Here is a 27,935-nt window from a genome sequence, read left to right as displayed (position 1 = left end):
AACACAACTTGAAAACGGCAGCAGCTGCCACGGGTCCGGCGGCGCGACGCCGTGCCGACCGTCACATCGCTCAGGCTCTTGCGAGAGGGTAGCTTGACAGCCGCGGGACTTGGTGACATATTTCAATGTAAGTATAACACTGTATCGTAGTTACGTGGTATATGCCGATTATGTTAATAGTGTATACCTATTAGGGTTTGCTAATGTACCACATTTCAATAAAAAGCAATTTAAAAGTACGACGTTTGTGAGCTTGGTGTCTCTCAAAGTACGGGAGGCTGAGAGCATCGCACAGGAACTCCGGCGCAGACCTCACAAGGTATTGTGGAACAACACTGCTAAAGGATCCATTTTTAGAGAACATTTTTCCTAGTCTATAGAAAACACCGATTTATTTTGCTATACCAGTGCCTAGAAATCTGAGGCCATTAAAAGCCACATGGCTCAAAGTGGCACGTTAGCATCTAGGAAACATCAGCCCACGTTCCTGAAGCGTTTGCCACCTGGAAGGTGCCAAGCCGCCCCCAGTCCCAGGGTGTGTGGGGCAGCATTTGAGCATCTCTCCGTCACCCACTGCCCCGGGGACCAGCCCCGTGCTCGGCCCCTTCCCGCAGCAGATCCAGCGCTCAGAGGCCAGCACGCTGCTCCCACACAGAGCCATGCTATCACGATGAAGGCAGAGCCTTGAAAGCTCAGCCAGCTAATAAATATTTATATTACAGTAGTGCACAAAGGCTCCAACCGGGATTAGGGCAGTGCACTAACACAGAGGATAAATCATCCCAGGGCTGAAGGATTGATGGCCTAACGAAAACACGGCATTCCCGCCTTCCTGGGAGCCTGGCAGTAAGCAGGGGGATGGTAGACGCCAATATTTTCTGCTGTTGTGACACTTTCAGTATTTGTGGGGAGATTCTCTGATGGTTATTAAAACAAAAACAGCGGCCAAGAACCGGGGAAGCACCGTGCCTCCTGCTCCACTGCTGCAGGAACCCACCGCGGGCTTGAGTGCCGGCCACGACAGGCTCCAGCTCTGCCAAAGGAGAGGATCAAAATGAAGCCAGCAGCTGGGAGGAGGTGCAGGATCAAGCCTGAGCCGCCAGAGGTGCTCAGCAAAAAGGGTAAATGCCCTCACTTTTCCCCAAAGCAGCGGTGGAACCGCTGGCAGAGTCGGAGCCTGTTCCAGGGCCGGGGCCGCAGCGCGGGGAGCCGCCATTTGGGGAGCAGGCCGCAGCCCCACAGAGCGGCCTGTGGAGCTGTGCACCGGTAAATTAGCGTGTACAACGGGAGACAGCATTTAAATAATCCCTGTTAGTTAATGTCAACGGATCCCACAGGGCTGCAGGGGGAGATTTTTTCACCTGCCCGGTGTTAGTATGTAAGCGTTAGTATGTCAAATTATAGCTGTCCTGGCAAAGGTCTCCCCAGTTCCCACCAGGACAGCGGCGAGGGCCGTGCTCTCTGCAGCACACAGCTCCCTGCAGCCGCTGAGGTGCGAAGAACGGCAACCGGAGGAGCGGTACAGCAGGCAGGTAAATCCCACCGCACAATATCCGGGAGCAGGATTCGAACCCGCGACCTCCTCGCTGCGGAGCCTGCGGAGCGGGCCGCGGCGCCACGGCGGCAGCACGGCACCGCCCCGCTGCCGTGCGGGGCCCGGGCCGCCAGGGGGCGCGATGGCGGCCGGCGCGGCCCCGTGACCGGGCGGCGCGGCGCGGCCCGGCCGCTCCCCCTGCGCCAACTCCCCCCCAGCGCTCCGGCCGGGCCGGGCCGGGCCGGGCCGGGCCGAACCGAGCCAAACCGGGGCCGGGCCGAGCCGCCGCCATGTGGCTGGGGCCCGAGGAGGTGCTGCTGGCCGGCGCGCTGTGGGTGACGGAGCGGGCCAACCCCTTCTTCTTGCTCCAGCGCCGGCGGGGACACGGCAAAGGGGGCGGCCTCACGGGTGAGGCGCGGCGGGGCTGGGGGCAGGCTCCGGCCCGGGGGGCGCTGAGGGGCCGAGAGAGGCGCGGGGCTGCGCGGGGGCTGTGGGGGACCCGGGGCGGGCGGCCTGAGGGGGCCCCGGCCTTCTCCGAGACACCCCCGGGCGGCCCCGGCCCTCCCCGCCTGGCCCGGGAAAAATTGGGTTGGGATAAAGGGTTTTTGGGTCGCTCAGGTGGCCTCGGGTCCTTGGGGTGTGCTTCATGCCCCCCCAAAAAAAAGGTTTAGGTTGGGGGAGAGCAAGGTGTGGTTTGTAAGGAGCGTTGCTGTGATACTCGCAGGCATCGCTGTGGTACTCGCGGCTATCGCTGCGATAGAGGTATCGCTGCGATAGAGGTATCGCTGCGATAGAGGTATCGCTGTGGTACTCGCCCGTATCGCTGAGGTGCTCACAGATAGCCCTGGGGTGCCCCTACATATCTGGGGGACGCTCACGGTGCTGTGCGTGGACGGAGGGGAAGCCATGCGGTAACTGACAGGCACGCAGCCGAGCGGCGCTGGGTGCGTGTGCCCGGTACCCGTGGCTGGGGACAGGGACCGTTAAACGGACATAACTGTGGCCAAGGCACGACGTGCACGGCAGCAGAATTCCCTCCCTTCCCAAACACCCCGTTTATGTGCGGAATGTCTGCACAGTTATGTAAATAATAAAAAGGTGCCTCTTGCGTCGGTTGGGTTACGCGCAACCGGCCTCGTGTATTGGCCCTGTGGACCAAATACAGAAAATACAGACTACAGAAATGACACAGTTGATAAACATCCTTAGCGTATTTCATCTTTTTCACGATACTTAAAATGGTTTTGAATTACTCTCTTATGTAACGCGGTTAGTGTAATTTTGTGTGTGAGCATATAAATGTGTTCTGGAATTTCCCAGTTTCTTTACGAGGAGAAGTCACTCTTGGCACTGCTTTGGACGATTAAACATTTAGACTTGTGTTTTCTTAAGTGGTTGAAGCTTTGAGCCAGTTTGCTTCTTGAGCAAGTCCAGCCCAGTGAGAGTCTTCTCCAGAGCCCCTGCGTGCTGGGAGCCGCACGAGCTCCTTACAGAGCTGTACAGCTGCAAGTTCACATCTGGGGGTTAGAATGTAGATATTCAGCCAAGCTAACAAGTTGTTTAAATCGCTGTTGTACTCAAGGTCTTAAATGTGTCTTGTTACTGGTGCATGTGTCAATGTATATGACACATCCAGTGTTGTTATAGGAAGTATACAAAATGAGTTTTTAATCCACATTCTGCCGACAACTATACGCAAGAAACTTGGAGCCAAAACAGATCCTGTTGTGCTGGATGCATACGTGTTTGTTTTAAGGATTACCAAACCCCATGTGGATGGTCTCTGGATGATCGTGTTATCTGTGGTGCTTCTCTTGAAGTAGGGTCAGTGCTATGTCCTTAATCTATTGCTTGCTTTTGGGTAACTGAGGGAGATAAAGAAGAGGAGAAGGAAGTTTCACAGATAGTGAAAGATACAGATGAGTACAATTTGCTCAGGCTCACACAAAGCATAGGGAGGGTGGCAGGGAATCGGGCCTGGGTCTCCTGAATAGCACTCCAGAGGAGCAACTGTGCTCTCTCTCCCTGTTCTAAGGTTAGAAAACGAAATCATGAAGATGTTGCAAAATTAATTTATGCTAAAGGTGCTCGTAGTACATTATATAGAATTAATAAAACAAAGTATCATCTTAAATATTTGATTTAACTAGCAAATTGATGTAATTGAAATGAATGGATTTGCTTTACGAAGTCTAGTGGCGGTCAGCATTTACTTTTGAAAATGCCTGCCTTTTTATTTAACATCATATTAAAAAAATAACTTCTGAATTACCGAATTTTGATTCTCTACCTGCATTCTTTATTTAATTGAAATACCTATAGGAACATCACTGTAACCTGGCAGTACCAGTTTTCTAGAACTATTTGGTTCCATTTTGGAATGGACCTTGTCTTCTGTTTGCATAGGTGATGCTGAAAGATACGGTATTGAAAACTCTTTCATGTTCTAGTTCAGTGGCTTAAAAATCAGTTAGTAGCAGAAGCACGGAGATTCTGGAGACTTCATATTCTTGTTGCAATCATTTGGATGCAGTGATGAAAGATCTTAGAGGCTTATGGGATTATTGCCCGCACTGAGGACAAAGCTCTGTTTTTGGAGAAGTATTTCTCAGACAAAGTTAGTCTGAAGACGTTCCACTTTAACTGTCTCTCCTATTTGTCCGGATCCCATGGAGAAAAATGCATTTAATTTCATTATAAAACTCTCCTAGGAAGGCAGAGGATCATAATGAGGTTTAGTAGATATTTAATTGCCATCTAAACTTCAGCCATTAACAGTGAGATTACCTTTGGTGGCTCATAGGTAATTTGCTTTCAGTGACTGGATTTATGTCTTTGTTTTCTTGACCAAGTACCATCACAGGGTGCATAATGAGACCACTGGTACTTTTCTGTAGTGTCAGTGATGTATTTTTGCTTAACCCAATTCTTTGGTTTGGTATTGCATTGCTTTAATATCTGTATCTTTGCTCCCTAGGTCTCCTTGTGGGAACGTTAGATGTAGTTTTGGATTCCAGTGCCAGAGTTGCCCCGTACCGTATTCTGCACCAGACTCAGGACTCTCAAGTATATTGGGCAGTAGCATGTGGTATGTATTGACGGGACTCTTGTCAGAGGCTGGATTCATGTTATTCTATTCTCTGTTTTCTTCAGGTGATCAGTTACCCACATAGGAGTATTCTTTGACTGCTCAGGAAATGTTGGTGGGGCAGTGGGTGATGCCAGAAACGGCAAAACTTCTTGGTGTTGTTTAAACTATAGGTTGTGAACATAAGGCTCTGTAAAAGCTTCCGTTTCTGCAGCTGTTATGAAATTTGTATCTTCCGAGATATATCGGTTTGTAGGGTCATAGTGGATTGCTCAGAAAATAAAGCTGTGATGAAAAAGATTTCTGTGGGATAATGAGTGCTGTGCGAAAACCTGCTTACCAGGAACAGAGCACAAATGGGAACGTGTAAGGTCATTCAAAGTGCCAAACACTCTTGTGGAAATCTTCTTAGTGTTTTCATCCTTTTTTTTTCTTCTGCTATTTCTGGCCTGTAATAGATGTATAGCTGTAGTATATCTATAAAATATATTAATATATATCTTTTTTTAAACAGCAAGAATTCTTGGCCTCTTTTACTTGACAGATGTAGCTGCTGCGTTGGAATATTGTGGTACAACCTTCTGGTATCCAGTGGTGAACTTTGCTTAAGGCTTTAAGTCCTACTGGTTGCTGAAAATATCTTAAGACATATTTGTTAGAGTGACTTTGTTTACAATAAGCATCTTCACTTCTCACTTTGTGGTTGAGAAGTAAAAATCTGAGCATGAAGTAATTATTTGCTAAGCCTACAGATGTTGAAACCTTGTTTTCCCTGTTCCCATCTTGTCCCCAGGCAACCAACACAATATTCGCCCTTGCAGAGCTGCTTAAATTCAGCAGGAGAGCTTTAGAAATTGCTGTGTTCCACAGAAACTCAGTTTCCCTTTTGACGAACGAGGAGGCAGAGAAGAAGAAAACAGGAAAATAAGATGGCAGAACAGAAACTGAATAGGAAAAAAAAAAACACAGAATATTTAGTAGCCACACATGGTGCAAATAATTCTGTAGTATCTTGACGCTCAGTGAGTGTGTTTTTGTACAATTTCAGTAGTGCATTAGCTTATATTCTCAATATTTCAGTTACTTTGAAGTGATGCAGCATGGTAGAATGAGATGGGCTATATAGCAACTGTATGGAATTTGATAAATTATTATACTAGAATAAATACATTATACTCATCCAAAGTACTGTTTTTAATTATATCATATATTCTCTTGTTTCTGTCAGAAGAAGAGTACTGGCATTCACTTGAAGTTATAAAATTTACATGGTTCCCTAGCTGAAAAATGTCCATCTTTAATGTATGGTTTGTCATGTGTAAATACTAGTGGGCAACGTTCCGGTTATGCATGCAGCTTCAGCCTTCAGCACTTTGTTCTTAGAACTCTTTGTAGAAATTGCAGCATTTTAGTCATTTTGTGTATATTATTCTAATGTTGTTTGTAGAAAGACCTCAACTATTGAGACCTGTCTTTTAGCAGTATGTTTGCTGTCGCTTGGTGAGAGATGCAGGTCATGAAACAAACTAGAAGATGGGATTTATTCCCCCGCCGCTACTGCTTGACTGTTGGTGTGTTTGGTTGTTGTTGTTGTTTTTGACGACCAAAGCATCCTGTAATTGATAATTCTGTGCTCTTAAAATTAGCCATTTTATATTATTCAAAATTAGTTATGCTTCAGAAACAATGTCAAATGGCTAGAATAAACATCAAGTAAACTTATATACAAAAGCAGAAGAAACTATATTTGGTGTCTAACCCATGGACATGTACACAGAAACTCGAATTCGTAGTCCTGCAGTCCTCTGAGACAAGACAGCTTATTTGCTTCTAGTTTTTGGTTTCAGGTTCTGGAGTTATTTTTGCTTATGAAACCACAGATTAGCTGGGGTTTGGTTTTGTGGCCAGGTATCCAACTACAAATACACAAATATTGTTTCTTTGCTGAAGCAGCCTCTTAAAAAAGAAAGTCAGGTAGAGCAGTAGCTTTAGGGGACTGTTTGTGTTTCCAGCTGTTTTCTCCATTGCCTTCATTAACCACATTGAGGGGTTTAATGTTCTAGCAGAGAATTTGAGTAGTGGGAGGCATGCTGTTAACATTTTTACGTATCCCATTGCTTTTGTTTGAAACTTCAAAGGATGAATCTACTGGAATTTGGCAATGAGAAATTTACAAGTGTCTTTGACTTGCAAATTCAGTTTTGTCGGCGTTTAATGTTGTTTCTTATCTTCTTAAAAAATTGAATTGGTTTTTTATTTCTTCTGCATAAAAGAATAGAGTAATAGCCGTTGATAGAGGTGAAGAAATCTTTTACTAAACATAAATCTCTGAAACAATTAAGGAAACAAAACGTTAATGAAAGCAACTTTTTATAGAAGAGTTCATTAAACTGGCTACACAGCGAAGCTTGTCCTCTGTGAACCTTGTGGGCTATATGGTTAAAGACAGCTAACTGTTTGATACAAGTTTTGCTGAGACCTTTTTTTTCTTTAAGAAAGCAAAGAACATAGCATCTGACATTTGAATACTTCGGTTGCTTTTTGTTTTGTAATTGTGTGTTCTCTGCTGCCCATGAAAAATGAAACCCCTTTGTAGGTGTAAAAAGTTTGATTGTTCTGAAATTTCCAGTTTCTTCTGAAAGTTCATTATTTTTATCCTAGACTATTAGGAATTAAAAGAGTACTTCTTCTGTGGAGCGTAACAATGCTTTTTGTCTGGGGAAAAAAAAACAACACTTTGCTGTGTAATTGCAAATAGGATGATGTGTTGGTAGTGTGCTTGTTATCCTCAGTGGCAACTGAGACATTTCATTAGAAACATAATGGTGTGTATATAATATCCTCAACATGTATACAATTGGTGTGTTCGATGTTTCATCACTGTTTGGTAATTATTAATTTACTGCTATAAACTTGGAGAAAAAAAGAGCTTGTTCTAATTTCTTTTTTTCTTTGCCCTTCCCTTCATCTTTCACCCCTTCAACTAGGATCATCTCGTAAAGAGATCACAAAGCACTGGGAATGGCTGGAGAATAACTTACTGCAGACTCTATCCATCTTTGATAACGAAGAAGATATCACCACCTTTGTCAAGGGCAAGATACATGTAAGGGACATGCTTCCCTGAAAGACTTCTAGATCCTGATAAAGAATAGGGAGGTGGTATTAAGAACTTTTTTACCCTTGTGAGGGAGGAAGCAAGAGCTCCATTGCAGAGCTTCAGACATGCATTTGGAATTGTCATGAAATGCATACAGTGTTGTCAGCATGACATTACGTCCATAACACTGGACAAATGTTGGGGGGGGAGGTTATGGGCAGTAGATGTCAAGGAACAGCCTACTTAGGGTAACTAATTAAAATCTAATCTCTTATATATTCTTGCGAACCTCTGACACTGTTAAACTAAAGTTGATCTAGGAATGAATATGGAGGAGAGAATTCTAGTTTGTAAGCAATGCATTTGTGTTCCTGTGATGGTCTAGAGGCCATCTAGGATGTAAAGGAACTGAACCCTAACTTGCATGGGCGTTCAGACAGGTGTCTCTGCTTGTTGTGCAGTTAACACACTTCAGATGACCAGCCCACAGATTCTGCAGAGTAGAAACTTAACGTGCAGTTTTTTTATTGAACAGAAGCAGTCTGAGGCTTTTCTAATACTCGTCAGGTTTCTCTGTAGTTGCTGCGTGTCTGTGTGCGAGAGAGATTGTGGTAATTTGTTTTTCCTTCTGGCCGGTCAAGATCTGACAGTTTGCAGAGCTCGGTGCTTCCTGACAGATGATGATCTTCCTGTTGAAGAAGCGTGTTCGCAAGTGAAAACAGACCAGTTCTCCTGCAGGGTGTTCAGAGTGTTACCAGACCAGCTGTGAGAAATGCAGTCAGATGTTAGATGTGAACACTAGCTGCGTGTGTTCAGGAGCAGATCAGCTCGTAGACTCCCAGGCTATCTGACTGCTCTTTCTACATGTCTACTGTTTCTCTAACTTGACAGGAGAAATGTTGACTGCTGTGTAGTGTTTCTTCTTTCTGTCTTCCGGATTGCTGCTGTGACCTTTAACTGTATATTCTGTCTGTCAGCAGGCATTTCTTATCTCTGTGTCTCTCCTCCCGTGTCCTTCAGGGAATTATTGCTGAAGAGAACAAGAATCAGCAGCCCCAGAGCGAAGAGGATCCAGGTAAATTCAAAGAGGCTGAACTGAAGATGCGGAAGCAGTTTGGGATGCCAGAGGTGGAGAAGTTGGTCAATTACTATTCTTGCAGCTATTGGAAGGGGCGTGTACCCCGGCAGGGATGGCTGTACCTCACTGTCAATCACCTCTGTTTCTATTCCTTCCTACTGGGCAAAGAGGGTGAGTTATAAACTTACTAGTTGTTTTCCTGCTATTACCCATGATCTTTTTGATGTGGGTGATCTTTCATGGGGACTTTTTTTTTTTTTTTAAGCTGAATGGTATTTTGTTTTGTTTTGTTTTGTTTTTCTCTTTAGGAATCCTTTGAGCTATGGCTCGACTTGTAGATCAGTCCTTACGCTCATAGGCACTTCAGTGAAGTTTAAACTGCCAGGTTGTACACCTGGGCTTTTACTTCCACAGAATTAGAGAACCAAGCAATTTTTTTACTTCAGTGAGTTTTGTTTGGGAACCACCACCTAGTATTTACAAAGCTTAAGCCCCTGAGTACAAAGTTGCTAGAAAGAAAGAATTAAAACGTAATTGTAATTGAAAGCATTTAATTGATAGAGTCCTTTGGAGCTGCATTATTTCTAGTCCAGCTATTCCCAAGGAATATTTCCAAGTATTTTTGGAGAACCCAGAAAAGTATAAAGAAAAGAAATGTGCATGTGTAAGAGGAGAAAAATACTGCTACGTTGAGAGCTTTCTTGCTTCTTGAGCTTCATTTCTGATTTTTGTTTCGTCTCAATTTGTAATAGTAGCTTTTTTAACTTTTTTTTTTCCTAGTGACACTGGTGATTCAATGGGTGGATGTAACCCAGCTAGAAAAAAATGCTACGCTGCTGTTCCCTGAGTGCATTAAAGTGAGCACAAGGGACAGCGAACTTTATTTTTCCATGTTTCTTAACATCAATGAGACCTTCAAGTTGATGGAGCAGTTGGCTAACATTGCTATGCGGCAGCTACTGGATAATGAGAGCTTCCTACAGGACAAGTCCCTCCCAAAGCCCAGGAAGCCTCTTAAGAACATCTCTGCGCTAAAAAGGTGTGTGTTTCCAGCAGTGAGAAGAGAAGACAGAGGAAAGGGGATTGTAATAATAAATCAGCATTACTGTGTAGCTCTCAGGTGCCCCTGGGTTTTTCTCACTCTAGGCGATGCATCACTTATTTCAGTCATTAGCCCTCTGCCTGTTGTTTTTTTCCATCCCTAATTGGTACTGAATGCACATAAACCCTCATGTCTTTCTCATGCATGAAGGTACAGACTAGAGGCTCTCAGAAGGACTTTTCAACTTCAAACTATTGAAAATCGTATTTAAAAAAGAAAGTGTGAAAGAAGAAAATGACGCTGTCCCCTTGGCCTGAAGTTCAAAATTTATAAAAATAAATATGTTTATTGCAAAAAATCCTTCCACTGGGGACTGTTCTTAACAGTTTCTGAATCTGATGTCACATTTCAGTTTCCCAGATTTCTGTTCTGAGATGCGCTTGCCTATTTTATCTTGTATTGCAGGACATACCTTGTCAGTGAAGCATGTCTGAAGGCTGAAAGAGGAGTCAGATAAGGGGTGGCATCTCAGTTAGAGAAATGAATAGTAAGAATTCACAGCACAGTCTGGAGTTTGTTACTGGAACGAACACTTACACTAGTGTTTGTGTGGGTTTTTCCAATGAGAAAAAAAAAAACTCTAGGGACTGCTCTCTACTTTTCCCCAGAGACCTTGATGCTCGAGCCAAAAACGAATGCTACCGTGCCACTTTTCGGCTGCCCAAGGATGAGTGCCTGGATGGACATACAGACTGTACCTTGTGGACACCATTCAACAAGATGCACATTCCTGGCCAGATGTTTGTTTCCAACAACTACATCTGTTTTGCCAGCAAGGCAGAGGAGGCTTGTCATCTCATCATTCCTCTCAGGGAGGTAGGGATTCCTTAATTGTGTATTACTACAGCCTTTTCTTATCTTTTTGTCTGCTTCTAGCTTTTGTGTCATGCTTTGCAGATAATGGAGAATCTGCTAGATCCAAATGTCTTGTGCCCTTTGTCTTCTGTCTTTGTCTTCTAGGTGACAATAGTTGAGAAGGCCGATAGTTCCAGTGTCTTGCCCAGCCCTCTGTCCATCAGCACTAAAAGTAAAATGACCTTCTTCTTTGCCAATCTGAAGGACCGAGATTTCTTGGTACAGAGAATCTCTGACTTCTTGCAGAGAACACCATCCAAGAAACCATGCGTCAGTGACAGGGAATGGAAGTGGAATTTGGGTGATGCTGGATGCGAGGTACTAAGGAAATAGGTGGGAGGAGCATTTGTCCACCTTTCAGGTGGACACTGGGATAGTTCTTGAAGGATGATATAAAGGAAAAGCCAGGACTGTAGCCACCTCTTCTCTACCACCTCTGTCTCCAGTCTGGCAGATATGTTACGTACGACTAACTTTACAACAATAGAAATATATTATGTTTTTTATCAAAGTAAATGTTTGCATTTTCTAGGAGGTTCCAGAGTTGCCTTCCAGCAGCCCACTTGCAGTTAGCCCCACGTCTGCTCTCAACAATCGACCTGTCAACTTCTGTGCAGGAGAGGTGCCAACAGCCTCCCAGGGACTACTCAAACTTTTTAGAAGAAATTCTGAGGAGCTCTTGGGACCCAAAGGGGTAAATGATATTTTAACTTAGAGCAATTAACTATAAATAGTGTTTAGTAGGCAGCAGATTTCCTGTCCTGCTCTGAGACTCTATAAATGCGTTTTCTCCCTAGCTTCTGTCACCTCTGCAGTATCACTGTCTGTCACCATGTAGTGCTGCATAGATGTAACCTGACCCTCAGCTTACTGTATGAGGACTGAGATACATGAGTAGAGGCTGAGAAACCTGTGTTAGTGTGCTTTTGGGATACAAATTAGTATCTGTGAAGAACTGCTTTTCTTCACATCAAAGCAGTAGAGAACTGGTGTCTCTGCTTCCTAGACAATCATCTTAGACCAAGGTTCTTGCATTTATGTAGAGATTTGCAAGGTGTAATACCATTGCACAGCCCATGTTCTCTGGTGGAGACAACTTAAAGCAGGTCAGAACTGATTCAGAACAGTATAGATTAGCATACACCCTTTTATTCAGCAGAAGAAAATCTTTAGGTGTCACAGTACATTTCTTTCATGAAATGGAGGCCTGAGTACCCAGAAATCACCTGTTATGCAAATATAAAAATGCTTTGATCTCCTAAAATGACTTTGTTTGTTCCTGTGCAGGCAAAGGAGAAGATGAAGGAAGAGTCTTGGAACATTCATTTCTTTGAGTATGGGAGAGGGATGTGTATGTATCGCACTGCCAAGACTAGGGAGCTGGTGCAGAAAGGAATTCCAGAGAATCTTCGTGGAGAGCTGTGGCTACTTTTCTCAGGTAGGAGGTTGTGCTGGATACTTTGGCAGCTAGCAGAAATAAGTGTTCTGCACATCTCAAGGGAAAAGCTCTAAATCACAGCTCATTTCAGAAGAGATAAATCAGAAGTTAACTCCACCTGAATTATACTTCATTGTGGTTTTGAGCAAAAATGCAGTGATTGCATTACTAGTATGACTTTATTTATGAGTGTAGTTGCTCTTTGATCAATTTTGTCTGAATTTCAGTGTTGGGACCTACACTCTAACCTGATGCTTTAACAGAGAGTTTGTTTCTATACTTTCATATCTATTTGTAGTTGCTGAGTTTGTGTAGTGCTTCCTGGACACCTCTTCTCTGATGCTGTGGGCATAGAGTCTGTATTCTGAAGCACAAGAAGTGATGCAGTATTTATTTGTCATTACAGGGGCTTGGAACGAGATGGTCACTCATCCTGGTTACTATGGAGATCTTGTGGAAAAGTCAATGGGAAAGTACAATCTTGCTACAGAAGAAATTGAGAGGGATCTGCACCGTTCTATGCCAGAACATCCTGCCTTCCAGAATGAGTTGGGAATTGCTGCCCTCCGGAGAGTCTTAACAGCTTATGCATTCAGAAATCCAACAATTGGGTACTGTCAGGTAAGAAAGAAGTCTTAGACTTATTAGCCCCTGCATGGTTACCATGACTGTATTGGATCTTTTCAGCAGTTCTTTGTTCAGTTTCAAGCTTTTCCTTCTTGCTGCCCATGTGGTGGAAAGAAGTGATATTGCACGGATCTCTTAATTATCCTTTGGATACAGTGTTTATATAGACTTTGCACATTTCTGCTACGTGTGGTGACACATTCTTTCGGTAGTTTTTCTGCTGGAGCTCTCCTTACTTCAAGAAAAGCATCTCATGGTTTCCTTGAAATGAGCAATGAAATTGAGTGAATGGCAATGCACATGAGCAATACATCACAAATGAAGCCAGTTGCTTGTTTGCGAAACAACTCAGTAGAAATTCAGATTTGTTTTGTGTATTGCTATGCCATGAGAGGTTCTCGTTACATTGTTCTGTTACGATCAAAGCTTTTTCTGAAAACTTTGAAAATCATATATGGTCATGTTTATTAACAAAAGTGCCTCACAAAGAGTAGTTACATTATCTGCTGCCTCACAGAGGAACTGAAACAGGAAGGTTAATTGTCTCAAGGTCACCTAGTGACTCAGATACCAGTAAAAGCTGGAAATAAATCTGACTCTCAGTCCCACAAGACTGCTTTGCTGTAATCACGCTCTTTAAGTTTAGCTCATCTGTAATGACAGAATTTTCATGAACGTCTTCATGTTTCTCTCTCTCTGTGTATTTAATGCTGCCGGCACATAGGCAATGAACATTGTTACATCAGTGCTGTTGTTATACTGCAATGAGGAAGAAGCTTTCTGGCTCCTAGTGGCTTTATGTGAGCGGATGTTGCCAGATTACTACAATACAAGAGTAGTGGGTGAGTCTCTGTCAATTTCATGCTGGAGCCTGGATTTTCAGCTACAGTTCTATCAGCATCTCTCAGGAATATTTTGTTTCTTCAGATTACTTCAGATTAGAACTCTTCTAATTAATTAGCTTGGTTACAGTACCATGACCCCGCAAATTCGAGTTCTGACATTGTTCTTGTCTCTTTTCCCAGGTGCATTGGTGGACCAAGGCATCTTTGAAGAACTTACACGAGAGTATCTTCCACAGCTGTCAGAAAAGATGCAGGAGCTGGGAGTGATTTCCACCATATCCCTTTCTTGGTTTCTCACACTCTTTCTCAGTGTCATGCCCTTTGAGAGTGCTGTGGTCATTGTTGACTGTTTTTTCTATGAGGGCATCAAGTTTATCTTACAGGTGTCATTGGCCATACTTGATGCAAACATGGAGAAGTTGTTACAGTGCTGTGATGAAGGTGAAGCCATGACTATCCTGGGCAGGTACCATTACTTGTTCTTATTTATAACTGAATGGTGATGGTACCCTTTTTAGTTGTCACTCCTTTCTGCCTTATAAGAGAGAGTCTTAGTTCCCCTGAATTCCATTACATAGCAGGTCATAGAAATTTGTCTAGGATGAAACTTGAGCACCAGAGATGCTTGCTATTGCTTTCTGCAACAGCTGAAACAAATTTTCAGCTGAAGTATGAGCTGAGGAATCCCATATTTCCAGAGTTGTTTGCTTTGTGGCGTACTACATTCCTGTTTCTCAGTTTGAATTTGAAATCCACAGGGTTGCTTATCCAAAATTCACAGAAGAATTCTAATCCGCTATTAAGAACAAGTCCTGACAAGAATGGCCTTCTTGTAATAGAAAACTTTATCAAGCAGATATTTCCCAAGTATAGTAAATAAAAGATTTCCTTGTTTGAAATGTGAATCTATCCTATTTACAGTAAGATCTTCAGCTTACTGCTGGGAGCCTGCTTTTGAACAGAATAGATATCCCCAAAATAGAGTGAAAATCAGCTGTCTGAGATGTTAAGGATAGCATTGTAGGTTAGCTGGGAAAAATTAAATTTTCCTATATGTTTACATTAATAATACAAAGGAGTTAGGACTGATGCATTTAGGATATTACTGCTTTTCTTTGACACTAATCCTGGAGTCTTGGATCTGTTTGTTGGTTTTCTTCACAGGTATTTGGACAATGTAGTTAACAGACAGAGCGTCTCACCCCCTATTCCCCACTTGCATGCCTTATTGACCAGTGGAGATGACCCACCACTTGAAATTGACATCTTTGACCTCATCAAAACATCCTATGAGGTCAGGTTCTGGCTTAGTTTTTGCCTAAGTGATTTTTCTCTCCTAAAATACAGTTTTATACTTATGCAGCCAGAATTTGAACTGCTTGTAGCTTGAGGTGCTCAAGGAGTGCATGGTCAAGCCATTAATCTTTTTGTTTGGTATAAGGAGAGCCTAAAACTTTTGACTATTGTGGATTCCAAAGAATCTCTCCAGCACCAGTGGAGACTGGCAAAAATCATGAGGTATGCTGCAGAAACATGGAAACATCCCAGTTCATTTCCACAGTTTTTTCTCACAGTTTTGCTGCTGGTAAAAGGTTTCTGGGGTTTTTAGATCATCTCTGAGGGTCCACTACACTTGTTAAAGAACATGTAACTGAACAGGGATTATTTGTTCTTTAGGAGATGATGCTGACTTGGTCTGCTTTTTTTTTTTGTAGAAATTTAGCAATTTGAAGGCAGATGACATTGAACAAATGCGTTTTAAACAAAGGCTGAAGGTGATCCAGTCTCTAGAGGATACAGCCAAGAAGAGCGTGGTATGTGACTCCCAGATTAAATGAGCTACCAAATGGCATATTAATGCAATGCATTTTGCTTTAAGAATCTAGAAAGTTTGCTGTGTAGCAAACCTGGTTTTAAGTCACCTGAAGAACTTAATATGAGAAATGGATTTACTGGCTGGAATAATGGATTTTCAGTTTTCTTCTTCAGGATCTTCAGTTTTCTTCTAGTTAATCTAGTAAAATGGTTTAAAGTGATGGGGCATGATCAAATGAGATACTTGGCATGGAGGGAGATAAAAACCGCTTATAGGCCTCGTAATAGCCTCCACTGCCTTACGCTGTCTGTTTTCCTACTTGCCTGTAATCTTTCAGAAAAGCTAGATAGCAGATAATTATTTTTCTCCCATTTAGAGAGTATGTTAACATGTTGGGGAATTTTATAGAAGGGTTCATGGCCAGAAAGGAATATCGACATCTATTGCAACTATCTCCCATATCCCAGGTGGGGAACCTTGTCCATCTGTTTCTTTTGCTGTTGTTTTTCTGTGCATCTGAGTCAAATATCTGAAGATAAAAACAAGAGGGAGGAGCAACATAGGGTTCTCGGGGCTGCAGAAACACGAAGTAATCAGTAATTTTTTACTAGCTGCTTAAAATGTCAGTGGTTTCTGCATGACCAGAAACTGTCTTCTTGACCTGTAATCCATAGCAGTGGAAGGTACTGGAATAATTATGTTTTCTCTCCTCTCTTGTGTCATATCTCCTTGCAATTGTTTTCTTCTCTTCTTTGTTACACAGATATTTCAGTGAGTCATATTTAATTTGTCTAGCTTTGAAATAAATAGCTCACTCTGTTTTCTCCCTAACTGTAGGTCCGAGCTGTGTCTAGTGACATTGGTTTCTCTATTGAAGAACTGGAAGAGCTGTATGTAGTGTTCAAGGTAAGAACCTATAGAAGTTATAGAGTGAGGAAGAATGTGTTCTGACACAGAACAAATGTCAGAACAAGTCAAAAAGGAAGTAATGATTCTGTTTTTATTCTTGATCCAACTTGTCAGAAGCAGATGTGGGGTTCTGTTATATGTGGTGCAACTGAGACTGGTTCTATTACTAAGTGATTCTTGGGGGGCAAAGATGGTCAAACCGAGTTCACAGTGTTTGAATGGTGCTTATTTAGAGAGCCCAGTCAAGGGAAAGGAATGTCACACAGCACTTAGGAGCTAGGATTGACTTATACCTCAGTTTTTATTCTCAAGTTTGCCATGGAGTTGCTCTGTAACTGTAAGTGCTTTGCCTCTGCTTGCCAGTGTATGTATTGTTTAAAAATAAATAAAAAAAATACCATCAAACTGCATTTACCAAAGTCACTGCAAATTCAGTTCCACTATGCTGTAGATTCAGAGTCCTAGTTCTAAAATCTGCATGTTCCCTTTGCAGTAAATACCAAGTTTCATTTCATTCAAACCTGAAATAATCTTTTTTGTATTTTTCACTTAAATGTGTTCCATATGGTTTTGTGAAATCCCTGTCTCTTCCTTCACATCGTACTATTTTGTAGTGAAATAACGCTAGTAATAATGGTTGAGATAAACAGGGTGTCTGAAATATCTCATCTCTGCTTGCTTGGTGCTATTCTTGAGCTGTAAGTCTCCACTCCCATGGATTGTTGTAGTATAATGCAATCTGACCTATCAATCCTTTCCCTCCAAAGGCAAAGTATCTGATGAGTTGCTACTGGGGAAATAATCGTGCTGCAGCTGCCCGCCGAGATCAGAGTTTGCCCTACCTGGAGCAGTATCGCATAGACATGGAGCAGTTCAAAGAGCTGTTCGTCAGTTTGACACCCTGGTCCTGCGGTGCACATACACCTGTGCTGGCAGGACGCTTGTTCCGGCTTCTGGATGAGAACAGGGATTCTCTCATTAACTTCAAGGAGTTTGTTACAGGGATGAGTAAGTGGTATTTCTGGAGATCTTGGAATATTACAAGAAAACACTTTCTGTCCTCTTCCAAACAGAGAACTAAAAAAATAAAGAGATGGTGATGTTTGCACTGTCGTGAAGGGAGGGTTGACAGTCTTACAAGATGTTTCAGGCAGAACAAAAGATGCCTTTTTCCTTCTAGAATGTCTCCTATTTTGGGAAACAATAGGTGGCAAACCTACAAGATGATGCTGTGCTGGGGATATTTTTTTGCTGCTTCTGCAGAGGGCTTTATTCAGCTTAGCATTTCCTCATCGCATTGGAACTCATTCTGTTTTGAGCTTGTGTGCAGAGGGTGATTCTTTTTCCTAACTGCTATTTTCTTACTCTTCTGATTTATTTATATTTTTACTTGCAGGTGGGATGTACCATGGTGACCTCACTGATAAACTCAAAATACTTTACAAACTTCATCTGCCTCCTGGTGAGTGATTGCTTCCATATACTGCTACTAGTGCGCATGGTCTGTTCTGACATGCAATAGAAAAGGGATGCCTCATGAGTTTTGCTGATGAAATGGGTAATACCACTGTTCAGTTACCTTAGAGATCTTAACATTTCTTTCTCTGTGAGTACAGCTCTGAATCCAGAGGAGACAGAGTCTGCTTTGGAGGCCACAAGTTATTTCACAGAGGATGTTACGACAGAAGGTAATGCAACACTTTGTGCCTGTACCTCTCAGTTTAGGTAGGAGTTGCAGCACAAATCCATGTGCTGTGAATGGTGATTTTTGCAAGGCATGGTCTCATGGTGGGCAATATGTTAAGATTGCCAGTGGTTGTGAGTTGGCTGCTGTTATTGCATGATGGGAAAGAAGTTCGGAGCTTAAACTGCTGAGCACCCATTTCACGCAGGACACAGCACGCTCTGAAGCACAATCAGAGACTGCTGAGAAGGAGCAGTGTGCTTTTACCAGTTCCTGTCTCTCACCCTGATTTGGGTTTTTCATGCAAGTCTCATTGTCTCTCTTCTTGTTTTTGTTTCTTTCTCTGTGTTTGTCTCTGTGTGGCCTTTTCTTCTGTTTTATCTGGGATATTGTCCCCTCAACCCCTCTTTCTGCTGCTCCAGTATCTCCTTTTGTCTCAGAGCTGGATTTCTGCCTGCCCTGTGAGTCTCAAGGTCAGTCCATGGATTATGTGCACACGTTGAACATGGCTGTAATGCTGATATTTTCTGCCAGCACCAACATGCTATTTTAAATGCTCTGAAGTTGCTGCTGCACCTCGCTCATGACATTCCCTCTGTGAATAAAGTACTATAAGTAATTAAACGCACTTCAATATATTCTACCTGTTGTGTTTCAACCTTGGCCAAAATAGGTTTTGTCCATCTTAAGTATGGACAAAGTATGTTGTTTGTGCTTAATGTTTACCAAGATGGAATAATGCTCCAAAAAAAAAGAGTTAAATAAAAGGGGTAGTTGCACTGTTTGGTGCTAGATGGCCAACTGAATAAGTCTGAGCTCAGACAAGATTTCCTGTGCAGTCTAGTGACAATATAGGAAGTGAAATTCATAAACTTAGACTCCACAAATTACTGCCAAAATGTCTGCTCAGCCCATGAGTAATGGACAGTGTAGACATTAGTCACTTACCCTGTGTGCTCAGTTGTGGATTAGTTTTTTCCATTTGTTATCTTGCTTTGGATAACTGAACTTTTGTCTTTAAGCCATGTCATTGCTTAGGTGCCTTTCATGTCTGTTTCACCCTTTCTTTTAGAGTTCTGCCACCTCCCCCAGCTGTTTCACCCACTTTTTCAGTGTGGCTTCTTTTTTTCCAGTTTATCCTAACACCCTCACACTTATGTCCTGTGGGAGTGTGTGATCTAGCTTCTATTAAATATATCCATAGATGATTTTAATTTGGATATGAGTTGTCTTATATTCTTCATGTGTTGTGTTGTTGAAAATCAGATATTAATGACTTTTTAATAATTTCATTATTTTTAGAAACCCCAGAAGACAAAGGAAGGAGAAATGACAATGGTCAAGAAAAAGGTAATTTTATCATAAAGAGACCACATTCCAGTCTTGTTTCTTTCATATTATCAACTTCGTTGTCCTTCACTGTATCATGGAGACCTTTCAAAGTGTCCCGCATGGACAGTGATAAAGTGGGACGTGAGCTGCAAAGTAGCCCTCTCTCATGCCTTACTGCTCTGACTTTTTAGCCTACCAAGATCATAACATTTGAAAATCACATTTAGTTAGTTATCAACTAACAGAATTCATTTATTAGAAGTCAGGCTAATGCAGGAGTGTTAAGATTGCAGAAGGCCAAGTGTATCCTGGGCTGCATCAATAGAGGTGTGGCCAGCAGGTTGAGGGAGGTGACTGTCCCCCTCTACTCTGCCCTTGTGAGGCCCCTCCTAGAGCGCTGCATCTAGATTTGGGACCCCCAAAACAAGAAAGATGTGGATCTGGACCTGTTAGAGCGGGTCCAGAGAAGGGCCACAATGATGATTAGAGGCTGGAGCACCTCTCCTATGAAGAAAGGCTGAGAGAGCTGGGGATGTTCAGCCTGGAGAAGAGAATATTCCGGGGAGACTTTACTGGAGCCTTTTAATACTTAAAGGGGAGTTACAGAAAAGATGGAGAGCGACTTTTTACATGGGCAGATTGTGATAGGACAAAGGGGAACAGTTTTAAACTAAAAGAGGGAAAATTTAGATTAAATGTTCGGAGGAAATTCTTCACTCAGAGGGTAGTGAGACACTAGACCTGGTTGCCCAGAGAAGCTGTGGATGCCCCATCCCTGGAAGCGTTCAAGGACAGGTTGGCTGATCTAGTGGTGGCATCCCTGCCCATGGCAAGGGGGTTGGAACTAGATGCTCTTTAAGGTCCCTTCCAACGCAAGTCATTGTGAAGATTATTGCTCTACTGAATTTTATCAGATAAGCCAGCGGAAAACAATGCAGCTTTCCTGATAGATGCTTTCCTGAGCTGTCAATAAAAACCTGCTTCCAATGCATTTTTTGCTGACACGGGGTTCTCTTTGTCTGAAACCATTAACCCCCTGGCAGTAGTGCCTTGGTCTTGTTTTGCAGAGGAGAAAGGTACCAGTCCACAGGACTATAGATACTACCTAAGAATGTGGGCCAAGGAAAAAGAGTCCAAGAAAGAAACTATTAAAGATCTCCCCAAAATGAGCCAGGTAAGAAGTGAACCTGAAGGTTTCTAGTTAGATGACGGATAGCTTATTGGAGAATTCAGCAATATGTGGCAGCTATTTTGCCAGCATGCTCAGTCCAATGCCAGTAGATTGCCTTGCTCTTCTGGTCTGGTGAGCTTTAGAAGCCTCTAGTTCTATACAGTTGCGTTTAATTCCTCAGTGGGCACGTAGCTGGCTATCAAACTGCTTTGTTTCCACCAGTCAAACGTGTTTGATTCTATGCCTTCCAGATCATCTTTTCCTGTAAGACCCGCAATCTTTGTTTTCCCTCTGCAGCAGTATGTTTCAGATATGCCATCAGTAATACAAACTTGTTGGGCTTTTTGGTTTTGCATTGCCTCAAGTTAAAGCTTCTTGGTAGAGAGCAAAGAATGTGTTTACAAGAGAGTCTGATGACTAGTGCCATCTTTTCTGTCTCTAATTTCCTTTATGGGTGCTTTTTATACCAGTTTGGAAATGTGTAGAAGCTGACCACAGAAGAGTAGCAGTAAAACTTCAGGTTTTCTCAGGTGTGAGCATGTTAGCATTCAGTTCATCTGGCAGCAAAAATACTGCCACTATTAAATTCCTAGCTGTGTCTCAGTTTAACCGGTACAGCAGAGAGAGAAGAGTTTGCCTGATTTGGACTGTTCTGAATCAGTAGAAGTCACTACTTGATGGGGAGGCAAATAAATGAAGAGTCAGGCAAGGTAGTGCCTGTTGCTTCATCTACCACTGTCAACTTTTTACATCCTTAAGTATGATTTTTGGTCTTTGTCTTTGAAAGGAACAATTCATAGAGTTATGCAAGACCCTTTACAACATGTTCAGTGAGGACCCTGTAGAACAAGAGCTGTACCATGCAATTGCCACTGTAGCCAGTCTCCTTCTGCGAATTGGGGAGGTCGGAAAGAAGTTCTCCAGCAGACCTGTAAGGAAGTCTGAGGACTGCAAAACAAACAGTACCCAAGATCCTGTGAGTGAAGAGGAGTCACCAACATCTGAACAGAGTCAGAATTCGGCAGTGGAGCAGCAACCCCAAGCTGACCATGAGGACAAAACCTGCGGAGATGCTCAGCCCGAAAAAAACCAGCAGGAGAACCATACTCTAGGAGATGGGTCAGGGGAAGGACAAGGCTCTCCTTTGCAGCTGCTATCAGATGATGAAACCAAAGATGATATGTCCATGTCTTCCTACTCCATGGTCAGCACAGGCTCCCTGCAGTGTGAAGACATTGCAGATGACACGGTCCTGGTTGGCTGTGAAGGTGGCAGTGCAGCTGCCAGGTACGGCAGTACCATTGACACTGACTGGTCAATCTCCTTTGAGCAGATCTTAGCTTCCATGCTGACTGAGACAGCCCTCGTAAACTACTTTGAGAAAAAGGTCAACATTCTCCAAAAGATTAAAGATCAGAAGAAGGTGGAGAGGCAGTTCAGTTCATCCAGTGACTACGAACTTTCCTCCGTGTCAGGGTGAACTCAAAGCAGTAATTGTCTTTGGGAAATGAAACAGGGAGATAATGTGGCAGATGGCAGGATGGTTTGATATTTTGTGTTTGTTCTTTTCTATTGTTGTTGTTCTTTAATCAGAGACCAGTAACTACACAATTACGATAGATTCTGATCGATATGGGGCTTCAGACAGTGACTGCTTTTGTGTAGGTGCTTTTTTGGCTACTTGGGCTGGCAGAATTAGATTTACATTCTCAAGAGCCATTAGAACCTAATAGCCCCTGACATACAGAATTACCACCGTAAATTATGCATGTCTGCCTTTTGCTATCTTTTATTTTAATGAAGTTTTATTTCAGACAGTAACTGCTCCTTGCCTGCCCTTGTTTGCTGTAGGTTCCTGGGTAACTTGCACAGCAGATGCAGCCTGGCTTGAAACCATGTTCACATCTGGCTGCAGTCTGAGAGCTCATGCAGTGTCCTCAGGTGCTGTAGGACCCTGACCTATAAATAGTCTTGTAAGTTCTTCAGTGCTGTTCTGTGACCCAGCAGCTATAATGCAGATGTGCCCCACTGCTCCCAGCACCCCAAGATCTAAACACAGACATTCTCAGATCTGCTGGTTTCTTTCAGATGTGATTTGGCATTTTCATAGCATACGATGACTTTTTTCTTACTCAGCATTCAGGAGATGGTTTTCAGATAAACTCAGTTTTCTAGCTTTTGCTCTTCTAATTCGTTGAAAGCCACTGTTTTTAGTTCGTCTGGGAAGCCACAAGCTCCTTGACTTCAGTGCAGAAGTAATATTAAGTCAATCAGTGGGCCCGTGACAGTTGTAAGGAGGAGGGAGTATGTTCCTGACGTACAAGTCAGTGAATCAGCCTCAGCATTGCAGACCTGTGGCACACTGGTCTGCTGGATTTTCCCTGTTGGTACAGAAAATATTCATTTTCTTGCTGAGTCTCTATTTTTTTTATTTTTTTTTTTTTTGCTAACTAGCCATGGGTCCAATTTTCAGAAAGACTCCTAAGAATACTGTGATCAGTCAGCCCTTGCAAATGCTGGGGATAGGAAGGTTTGCAGGAGTGCTGTGCCACCTGCAGCTGCTGAGGGTGTCCCTTCTGAACATCTCGTGTACAAAGTGTCTAACCACGGACGTGCTCGTAGAAACTGCTGCACATCAGAGGGCATTTACACCTGAAGAGGAAGAAGTCAAAGCAGTGTGGTGCTCTGCCATCAGCCCGTTATGGGAAACCCGAATAGACTAGATCTCTTTCCAGTTAAGGAGATTAAATAACTGGGAGACCGAGCGACTGCTCTCTAAATCAGCAAAGCCCAGAAGAAACTAAGAGTTAGCCTTCTGGTAGCAGGGCATCCGCTCCGAGGAAGGAGAATTAATGCTGTTTGTACAGCTAAATTCATCTCAGTGCGCAAGCATCTGCCTCGAAGGGCCAGAGCGAGAGATGCTGGTGCTCAGCAAGAGCAAACCCCGCACTGAAGGCAAGGTTTGCGACAGCTTTTGGCTGGCATTGGGAATGTAAAGGCTGGGAAGGACGCGTGTGGTCGGATGTTCCCATGTAACACTACTCGGTGTGCTACTCAGTGTTAATCCCCCCTTGTGACGTTCTCTATGTGTATTCACAGCTCGTACATATTTCTTATTTTCCTGCCTCCTCTGTCCTGTAGCCGGAGAGCAGCCATGGGTAAAACCGCTTTTACTAATTATTCAGTAATTTATTGTAATTTTTTTAAAAGTACAAATACTACATGTGATTTTACACTGTCTGTCTTACCTGTCATGTACTCAATAAACGAACCAGAACCCTATGGGCGGCCCGGGCTCCCTTTTTTTCTTGTTTGTTCCCTGAGCTCGTTGAACGGTGCTTGCTCCTTGGCCGTGGCCGTCACCTTAAAGGGCAGACTCGGGGGGGCTGCAGCGAGTCTTTATTATTCTGCGTATTTATTGATGTGTATTTGCTTACCGCTGTGTGGCTGGGGTGAATCTGTATTATTATTATTATTATTATTATTATTATGTGTATTTATTTACTGCTGGGGTGGGGCTTACCATACCTGGGGGCGTGGCTTCGTGAGCTGGGGGCGGGGCTTGGGTGACTGGGGGCGGGGCTTAGCATACCTGGGGGCGTGGCTTCGTGAGCTGGGGGCGGGGCTTGGGTGAGTGGGGGCGTGGCTTCGCGTGCTGGGGGCGGGGCTTGTGGAGCGGACCCGGCGGGTTCCGGGCAGAGCGGGAGGCGCGCGTGCGGCGCGGTGACGTCAGCGGAAGGCGGCCGTTGCCACGGCGACGGCGGGATGGCGGCGCCGTGCTGGGTGCTGCGCTGCTGCTCGTGCCGCCTCTTCCAGGCCCAGCAGGTGCGGCCGGGCCGGCACCGGGGCACCGGGCACCGCGCTGCGGGCCGCGGCTGACCCCCTCTGCTCCCCCCTAGGCCAAGCGGAGCGCCAAGTGGAGCTGCAGCGTGTGCGGGCAGCGGCAGGCCCTGCTCAAGGTGAGGGACGCGGCCTCCCCGCGAGCGGCCTCCGCTCTTGCCGGCCCCCCCCCGCCCTCCGCCGTGCCTTCCGCCCTTCCTCTCCCCGCAGGTTTACGGCCGGGGGTCGGGCCGGGACTGCAGGCACCACGTCCAGAAGCTAAACTCGCTGCAGGGCGAGGCGGAGGAGGCGATCGCTCGGACAGCTCGGTACGGGTCAGGGGGGGCGGCCGGGGCACGGCTCAGACGGCCGGCAGCCGAACAGCGCTCACCGCAGGGGGCTGGGCTGGGTGCCGGGCCTGTCCTCCCCTCCCTGTAGCAGGCTGCTTGTCGAGTTAGTGACCTGGCGTGCTTCTTTTGACAAGGACTTTCTTCAGATAAGCTTAGTTGGTCATTAGTGTCTGTTCATTATGCCTTTACCCATGGGATAGGGTTTGGTTTGGTTTTCTGAAGTTGCGCTTTCCAATGTCCTGTCTGAGGAGCCAGCTGGCAGTGCCCATCCCTCGGGCTGACAAGCAGCGCCGCTGGGCACCCCGGGGAGAAAATCCTCCACTCAGCTGGCGCTGCCTCACTGTTGGTATTCGGGGCTTTCACGTGGTGAGCCTGCTGAGTAATCCCTGCTATCGACAGAAAGAAGGCAAAAATCTAGATGTAATTCCTGCTGGGCTGGAAAATCTGAGTAGCGCTTTCCTGTTTATTTCATTTCTGAGTCTGTTTATAAATTGCCTTAATCTTGAACTGGTCTTGAACTAGTACCGCTTCCTTTTCGCTCAAGGTTATTTTCAGAAGTCAGTCAAAGCCAGTTACATAACTTAGCTGTGTATATGCAATGCTTCAGGGTTAAGCTTTGGGAGGAGAGCTCTGTTTGTTCACTTCATCAGAAAGAGTTGGTATTGCTATTTGCAAAACATTATGAAATAACTTCCCTTTTTTCTTGCTTGGGATAAAATTAGTGGGTTTAAGCTGTTGTCCCAAAAGACATACTTTTATATCTGTAGTTATGATCAATTAAAATTTCTCATTTCATAATTAGCATATTAAATAGCTACTCTATTTGTATAGGAGGAAAAGCAGGCTACCCTCTAACTAGATATTTTTTTTCCAGTATTTGGGCAATGTATCTTGCAAGTCCTTGACATCTATGATCTGCTTTTCTATGGATCCTTGTTTGTTTTTTTTTAAGGCTTCCTACCCAGTGTTCCTATCCATGCTTTCTATCCAATGTCTTTTCTATGACTAGATGACTTGAAAAATACCAATAAGCAGACTAATTTCTTTGTAAGCTGGACAAGAAACTCCAGCTGCAATTCTGTCTGTTTTAGGTGCATAGAAGAATCTGTAAATGACAATGAAAATACAGCAGCCCATGGTGAAGATAGTTCAGTCCAGCAGGTAAGATACCTACAAAGCTGAAGTAAGTACCAACCCATGCTGACCTCTGGGTGAATCAAAGTGAAGTCGGAGATCCCTTTATATTGGCTGCTGATATGACCGTGTATATATGATCAGGCTCCAGCAGAGAGACAGAATGAGATGTCTACAGAAATTCTCTGTTCCAAGATACTGAACCTGGGGACAAGTTACAGAAATATGTCCTGGCCTGACTTTCCTTTTGAGGCATTCTTCACATACATGAGAGTGCCAAAATTGAGAACCTTGTATTTTGCTGTTTTTAGTTATTCTCCAATGTTGTAGGAAGGAAGGGTAGAAGTCAGTCGCTGGAGTAAGTATCTGAACAAGGGCAGTGAAGATCAGGAAGAGGAGGAGGAAAGTACAGAAAGGCAACAGTTCTGTTCCTGGAGAAAGAATGCTGTAGAAGAACGAAGGTACAGAAAGAACTTTTTTTGTAATTCCTGCCTCTGAGTGATGACACTTGGTTTGGGGATGTGGGAGGTATTTCATCTCTGGTAGCTGAACAAAGTACAGGCTGCAATGAACAGCTTGACTTAACCTTTTTATTGCTAGAAGTATGCTCTTTCTGACCAATTCTGGTGATTTGTTTGTGATAAAATTCACAGTGGAGCTCATCAGTCCTCTTTGTGAATGGTTCTTTTGGCCAGGAGACAGCAGAAGAGATTCCTCCACAGTGATGTTCAGGAGTACTCAGAAGAAAACGGAGCTTTCCAGCTTGCCTACCAAGCCAAAAAGGTTAAAACCTCTTAAGTATTTTAGCTGTAGAAGATGCTTCCTACGAGTAAAACAAAACAGTGTTCCCCTTGCTTCTTTTATGACACTGTAATTTTGAAGTTCTGTAAGTCTTCCACTGTTCATGTATTTCAATACCCAGAGAGGCGTAGACAATTGTGTTGGGTGTTTCTGAAAGGTTTTACTCAGGCAAAAGCAATGCCATCTTGTGTAAGCTAAAAGTGGTTAAGCCAGATTCCTCCATCAGCACAGCTGCTCTCTGTGCTGTTTTGCCTGTGTTGAGCAGCAGCACTTGTGTGGCATGCACTTATTAAGGTTACTGTGATCATCTGCCCTGCCAGGTGACTTGAGTCTTCACAGCCCAGAGTTCATGGGCCTCATGGGCCCACCCAGAGCATTAGACTCAGCTCTGCTTCAGAGTCCTGGTGAAAACTTAAGTATATCTGAAGGATGGGAGTGCTCTTTCTTTGCCTGCTTCTGTGAAGCTTTACTATACGTGCTGGATTTATAACTAAGCTCTCTTTCTTGTTACAGCACAAGAAATGTTCAGTAGCCATTCCTGATCAAGATGACGGAGATGATGTTTCTGCAGACAGTATAGTACCTGCTGTCTGTCAGTCTGTAGTGCCACAGGAAAACACACAACCCCCAAGTGCTTGTAGCAAACCCTCAAAGTGGGAAAAATTTCTTTCATGTTCTGACGATAGTGAAAATACTGCCAGGGTCACCTTGTCACCACAGGATGGCAGTGGAAGGTTGGGACTACACAGCACTGCTGCAGTAAGTATGGCCACTAGATACTCACAACAAGCTCAAACCGCTCTACCTCCAAGTACAGGTTTTAAATTTAAAAAGTCCAGAACTAGCACTGAGCAGCTTGCCTTAGAACCACCTGGCAGCATGCTGTCTGGCATCAGTTGCTCACAGGGGAAGGCTGTATTGGTCAAAGAACCTCAAAGCCAGTTGCTACAGGCTGGAACTGCTACCCTTGACACTGCTACAGGACCCCCTACGACCACCCCTGTTAAGTGTAACACTGGGCCCAAGCCTAGCAGCATTTCTTGTGAACGCCTCTTCTGCACTGGTGAGGAGTTTGATGATGATTTCTGAGAAATTCAGGCACCTCCTGCATTGCTTTCCTTTTTGTATGTCTAGCATGTTTGGTATATTGAATACTGAAGGAAGAAGTTGAAGTGAAGGGGGCTTTAATTGCACTATTAAAGTTGTTTAAATGCTGTATGCTTGTCTTGTGGAAGAGATCCCTCCAATGGGC

At 43.9% G+C, this 27,935-nt stretch overlaps 2 protein-coding genes across 3 annotated transcripts; both read left to right on the top strand.

The window, feature by feature from the left end:
* The first annotated feature begins 1,699 nt into the window (after positions 1-1,699).
* TBC1D9B (TBC1 domain family member 9B) lies at positions 1,700-23,861 on the top strand. Of its 2 annotated transcripts, XM_066977217.1 has the most exons (22): positions 1,700-1,942; positions 4,512-4,622; positions 7,610-7,728; positions 8,743-8,971; positions 9,581-9,839; positions 10,511-10,718; positions 10,863-11,075; positions 11,290-11,451; positions 12,045-12,195; positions 12,602-12,816; positions 13,547-13,664; positions 13,848-14,133; positions 14,832-14,961; positions 15,383-15,481; positions 16,321-16,389; positions 17,160-17,400; positions 17,789-17,854; positions 18,009-18,080; positions 18,499-18,549; positions 19,379-19,426; positions 20,476-20,582; positions 21,367-23,861. In XM_066977217.1, the coding sequence occupies exons 1-22, from the start codon at positions 1,825-1,827 to the stop codon at positions 22,057-22,059; spliced, it is 3,765 nt and encodes a 1,254-aa protein (XP_066833318.1). In that variant the 5' UTR covers positions 1,700-1,824; the 3' UTR covers positions 22,060-23,861. The 2 variants fall into 2 exon arrangements, with proteins under 2 accessions (XP_066833318.1, XP_066833319.1); XM_066977218.1 differs by lacking the exon at positions 18,499-18,549.
* A 398-nt stretch (positions 23,862-24,259) lies between these two features.
* Positions 24,260-26,665, top strand: MRNIP (MRN complex interacting protein). The gene is made up of 6 exons (XM_066977303.1): positions 24,260-24,404; positions 24,479-24,538; positions 24,630-24,727; positions 25,840-25,909; positions 26,213-26,343; positions 26,536-26,665. The coding sequence occupies exons 1-6, from the start codon at positions 24,345-24,347 to the stop codon at positions 26,558-26,560; spliced, it is 444 nt and encodes a 147-aa protein (XP_066833404.1). The 5' UTR covers positions 24,260-24,344; the 3' UTR covers positions 26,561-26,665.
* Positions 26,666-27,935: the final 1,270 nt, after the last annotated feature.

Source organism: Anser cygnoides, chromosome 14 (assembly GCF_040182565.1).
Source record: "Anser cygnoides isolate HZ-2024a breed goose chromosome 14, Taihu_goose_T2T_genome, whole genome shotgun sequence".
In the NCBI taxonomy this organism is placed as follows: domain Eukaryota; kingdom Metazoa; phylum Chordata; class Aves; order Anseriformes; family Anatidae; genus Anser; species Anser cygnoides.
This window is presented reverse-complemented; position numbering and strand designations above follow the sequence as displayed.

Bases quoted from the DNA above. Each gene is read 5' to 3' on its own strand.
- TBC1D9B (XM_066977217.1), top strand. From the start codon at position 1,825: ATGTGGCTGGGGCCCGAGGAGGTGCTGCTGGCCGGCGCGCTGTGGGTG. The intron at 17,855-18,008 runs GTGAGTGATTGC...CTGTGAGTACAG, and splicing joins CAAACTTCATCTGCCTCCTG to CTCTGAATCCAGAGGAGACA. The intron at 18,081-18,498 runs GTAATGCAACAC...CTGCTGCTCCAG, and splicing joins AGAGGATGTTACGACAGAAG to TATCTCCTTTTGTCTCAGAG.
- MRNIP (XM_066977303.1), top strand. From the start codon at position 24,345: ATGGCGGCGCCGTGCTGGGTGCTGCGCTGCTGCTCGTGCCGCCTCTTC. The intron at 24,405-24,478 runs GTGCGGCCGGGC...GCTCCCCCCTAG, and splicing joins GCCTCTTCCAGGCCCAGCAG to GCCAAGCGGAGCGCCAAGTG. The intron at 24,728-25,839 runs GTACGGGTCAGG...TGTCTGTTTTAG, and splicing joins GCGATCGCTCGGACAGCTCG to GTGCATAGAAGAATCTGTAA.